This window comes from Electrophorus electricus, chromosome 2, assembly GCF_041902795.1.
Source record: "Electrophorus electricus isolate QZ-2024a chromosome 2, ASM4190279v1, whole genome shotgun sequence".
Classification (NCBI taxonomy): domain Eukaryota; kingdom Metazoa; phylum Chordata; class Actinopteri; order Gymnotiformes; family Gymnotidae; genus Electrophorus; species Electrophorus electricus.
This window is the reverse complement of record NC_137498.1, coordinates 2,647,501-2,652,500: the sequence shown is the minus strand read 5'-3', so window position 1 is coordinate 2,652,500 and position 5,000 is coordinate 2,647,501. Positions and strand designations below refer to the sequence as shown.

Here is a 5,000-nt window from a genome sequence, read left to right as displayed (position 1 = left end):
GGAGTATCTAACACTCAACACAGAGTAATGCTCCAGCTTCTTTACGATAGCAGTGTTGAAGAACACAGAACAATGATGTCTAGAGAATCTACTGGATGTAAACAAAGCTGAACCATCTGCATGAGATTGACGTTGTTTAGATGGTGTCTTCCACCCTGTTTACTTACTTAATTTATTATTATTATTATTATTATTATTATAAAAGCAGGAATCAAATGCTGTGGTTCAGGATATTTTGTTCAGAAATAGTAAAACCCCTTAAAAAAGCTAAAAAGATATTTCCTAACCTGGAAAAAGCAAAGATTATTATTGCACTTTATGTGACATGTAAAATAAATGGATACAGGTGCGTTAGGCAAAAAACTTTTTTTTTTATCCTAAATAGAAGAAATATTGCCCGCACACTGCTAAAAAAAATCACAGTCCAGCCAAAGTATGTACATTCTCCAGGAGGCTTCTTGAAGTGACAGTACAAAGTCAGTTGCAAAGTCAGGAATCCGATGCAGAGATGTGGATGGTCTTCATCTGATGGTCTTCATCTTTCTCCTGAAATGTTGCCATTGTCCTTCCATTAGGGCTTTTACCCAGCTCTCTCGAACTTCATCGGGGTCAGCACGGGGTCAGCACGGGGTCGGCTGCGTTACCACCCAGTATCAGCCTTGCTACTATATTCAACCATGTTTAACACCCAGTCTCACACCGTGCGTGACCAGTTACTTTTGTAACGTGACTGCTTCGACTTATCGTATTACTTCCCTTTTCAAGTTTTCTCATAATTTATTATCTCAAAATAATAAAAAGTGGCAATTGGAGAAGTCTCCTGACGTGTGGAATTGTGCAATCGATCAGTTCGTCTAGAGATCTTGTGTATGAAGGCAAACTAGTGATGACGAGCCCCTCCCTCAACAGAGCCCAGAATCGGTTTGTGCTAACGTCTGCCGCTCAGGGCTGGACTTTGGTGTGCGATAACGCTTGTGCTTGTGCGTAGTATGTGACTGGAGCATGGCAGTGAGAGCAACCAATCACAAAGGGGCTTTTTATTCCTTCAGCCAATCACGCAGGAGCTTTTTATTACTTCAGCTTTACAAGCTCTAAGCTGATTCTGGTTCTGACTGCAGTTCCAGTGGTGGAGACCTGGAGCTGGATGTACCTGCAACTCTCATTTCTCTCTCTCTCTCTCCATACCACATCTCATTCGTTTGCTCTACTGTAGTTACATGCGTTTCAGCGGCACCACAATGCTCCGCCCCCTCCTGTGTTAACCCCGCCCTCTGCCCTCCCTCAGCCGCAGGGCGGGCATCTACAATGTGCAGCGAAACCGTGGGGGCGTGTCGGGCGAGACGCCGACATACTGGCGCAGCGGGTCGCAGGACTCGCTGGAGGAGCTGGCCCTGGATGACTACTGGAAGGAGATGGAGGTGATCCAGTACAGCGTGGACCCAGAACCTCAGGAGGAGGTGCAGCTCAGAGTGGCTGAAGGTGAGCACACACACACACACACAAATACACACACACACACACACACAAGCACACATGTACACATAAACATACACACACACACGCACACATACACATGCTCACATATAGATGCACACACACGCTCACACAAACACACACGCACGCACATATACAGACACAAACGCATGCGCTCGCACACACACACTCACATGTACATACACATGCTCACACGTACATACATACACACACACACACGCTCATACACATGCTCACATGTACATATACACGTTCCTTCACACACACACACATGCACATGTGCATGCACATTCACACACACACACGCTTTCTCACACACTGACACACTCTCTCATACACATGCTCACCCATACGCATGCTTAGACACACACATAATTTTCCATGGCCCATCTGAACTGAATGTGTGCGATTTCCAGCGGGGCTTCTCCCGGCAGAGAGCAGACCCAGGGCCTGCTGGGCCACAACAACATTCTGTGGGGAAGGAACCCAAACCTTTGTTTTCCTGACCCGTTCATGTCTGAGAGGGCCCCCTGACGCTTGGTTTTTAAAGGTTGTACAGCCAGTATCCTGTCAGATATGTCATCATCGTCGAGTATTGTGCTCAATTGTTCTCTTGCATGACTAAAACAATGACCATAAAAAGCAGGAAGAGGTCATAACACGCTCCTACAGACAGAAAATAGATGCACATCTCCACAGGAAATGAAAGCCACAACTTCCTCCAGTCGTTCTAAATGTAATTCCAGACTGAGTTGAATATAGGAAGATTAGACCTACTCTCTCTGTATCTAGATAAAGGAAACAAGTTTAGACCTACACTCTTGATATCTAGATAAAGGCAACCCATTTAGACTCTTTAAATTTTAGGACCTCATCATCCACAGTTCTTCCTTACAAGCACAGCTGTCAGACAAAGGTTTCGCAAGGGGCCCAGAACCAGTCAGCTATTGGTCAATTTCTCACATTACTCAGTGGGGCTGGTTTTGCAGGCGTGGACCGGGGCTAGCCTTGATCTGAATTACAGTGCCAGTGGTGAATCGTTTTAAATCCAGGTTTAGGATTAATCTGAGAAGCCCAGTATGTTGCAGCGTGGACTGAGCATTGAACGTATGGCGGCATTTGAAATGAATGTTTTGAAATTGGGAATTGGTAGTTTGGCCAAAACTCAAACTAGGCTGTTAAAACAAAGTGTTCAGACAAGCAACCCTGGTTCAGTGATCACAGAAGCACCAGTGTGGTAAATACATGACACCTGGAGTATGTCATTATGTTTTTCATTATGTAACCTCGGAAATTGTGGTTCGATGAGTTCGATGGTTCGATGTTTGATCAATGAGTTACGCCTGAAGCCACCACAAAGAGCCTTTAATGTTCTGGATGAATTTTCGGAGCTCACAGTTGGCCACGCCTTTTCTGTTCTGGCAGAGGGTGAGCAAGAAGAGGCGTGGCTGACAGAGGCGGGGCTAGCCACGCTGTTTGATGAGTCGGCGTCGGACGGCGAGGACGGCATGGCGCTGCTGTCGACACTGACGCGCACACAGGCCGCCGCCGTGCAGAGACGAGTGGACACGCTCAGCCAGACACTACGCAAACGCAGCAAGCCCTACAGCGTCCCCAACGTCAGGGACATCTTCAGGCCTGTCCCCGCCCACGATACGAAGGTGAGTGGTGCCAGGCCAGAGGTCAGGAGGTCAAATGTCAGTACGCTGATATTTTAACCCTGACTGCCCGTTGACACCCACCTGATCCAGGTAATCAGAGTGCTGTAGAATTCTGGTTACTGGTCACAGGTGTGTTTAACACAAAATGCAAATGGTGGCTGCTTTAGACTGGATTGGGACTGGACGTCGACACTTTGGCTCTTTAGCTCAGTAGATGTTAAAACATTGAAAGAGGAAGTGCGTCAAAAAAAAGAAGATAAAACAAAAAAAAGTTTTAACTGTATGTGTAAAACACTTCCTGGTCATATTTTCGAATTCTTAGTCTGATGCTCTTAAAAACACGTGGGAAGCCAAATACAGGAAGTGAGAAATGTCTTGGAAATGCTTTTTTTCCCAGAGAATGAAGTGTAACACAGAATGCTAATTAGGATAAGGTATAGTACAGAATATTAAAACACTATTCACCGATGTCTTTTTTCATATTTTTACTGTTATGAACGCAGAATGGATTTTTCTTCTTTTAAAACTACACTCTGGAGCTTTCTGGAAACTGCAGAGAGCCGCTTTCTCGGATGGGCGATTTTATAAATTGTTTATTTTAATGCAGTCCCTCAATAAATTGTGATTTTCAGTGAATGGACACACTTTTGAGCTAAAGAGCAACCAGCAGCAGAAAATCAGAACTGCTGCGTGACTAATGGGGGAGTCACTTTTATTCCAACCACTAAGTTCCAGGGATATTTTATCTCACATTGTCATACTTGATGATAAATATTGTGAATCAAAAAGACAAAAGTAGTCAAAAACTGATGTCCAAAAGGGAGCTAATGGTCAGTCTGGGTGTGTTCAGATTAGGGGCGGCGTATCGCTGCACGTTATGGTCGCAATATGTTTACGTACACTAGCGAACCTGTCGTGTTACATGCTTAAAGACTAGCCTGCGGTATTTTATAAATATTGAAGTTTGTGGGATCATCAGAAGACCTGCCCGGACCGTCTTGGAGACATTTGGAATGCCAGTAAAAAAGCAGATTTGACTGAGGACTCATTTTGCATATTGTAGGCTTTTGCGATATTAATATTATAAAAAAAACAATACATTGTGTAGCTTTAGCTTGGACTATTCAGGCTTAAAGATGTCCAGCCGGGTCTGACGGAGGTTCCGTGCCGTCTGTACTTCAGCGCTTGCCCATCTTGGTCACGGCTGCTAAGAAAGGGCTCTGCCACCCGAACTACGGCACCCCGAGCCTGCACTGCAGCGCCGGGCCCAGGAAGCCCTAGCAGACGCGCTCAGCTGTCGAACGGTCGGATCCTCCGATCAGGAGCCAGGACAGCTTATGGCAAAGCAAAGCTTATTGCATCAGTACATCAACGGCATAGGAAAAGAGATGCGGCGCACAGGTGGACCTCGTGGACCCCAGCGCGCGTGTTCGGAGTATTGCATATAAGTGGCCGCGGACTCACAGATCATATATCGCATGGCCATCATCCGCCGTGTGACTTTTGTTGTCCTTTTGCTTCTGGTTAATTAGGATCACGAGTCCACGTCTGGAGAGGGTGGTGAGAGCCAGAAGGAGGAGACAACGTCAACGGGTACCTTCACCGACGCCGACAGAACCATACATGGCTCGCTCTCTCGCTCTCTCGCTCTCTCTCTCGCTCTCTCTCTCGCTCTCTCTCTCTCTCTCTCTCTCTCTCTCTCTCCACTCTAGTGTTGGAACCTGAAAACAAAGCCAAGCACATCTAGGTAGGGCTGAATACCCATAGTTACATCTCCAGTTAACAGAATACACACGGGTATGGTTTAATTGGTTCATATATAGACACATCCACTAACAGTTTACA

At 46.0% G+C, this 5,000-nt stretch overlaps 1 protein-coding gene across 2 annotated transcripts in view; it reads left to right on the top strand.

Moving 5' to 3' along the window:
* The window catches only part of arhgap18 (Rho GTPase activating protein 18), a 23,449-nt gene that overhangs the window by 10,782 nt on the left and 7,667 nt on the right, over nucleotides 1-5,000 (top strand). For both annotated transcript variants that reach the window (XM_081695371.1, XM_026995917.3), the window contains exons 2-4: nucleotides 1,286-1,479; nucleotides 2,920-3,155; nucleotides 4,688-4,748. In XM_081695371.1, coding sequence (XP_081551497.1) covers nucleotides 1,286-1,479; nucleotides 2,920-3,155; nucleotides 4,688-4,748 — 491 coding nt within the window. The remainder of the gene's footprint in view (nucleotides 1-1,285; nucleotides 1,480-2,919; nucleotides 3,156-4,687; nucleotides 4,749-5,000) is intronic.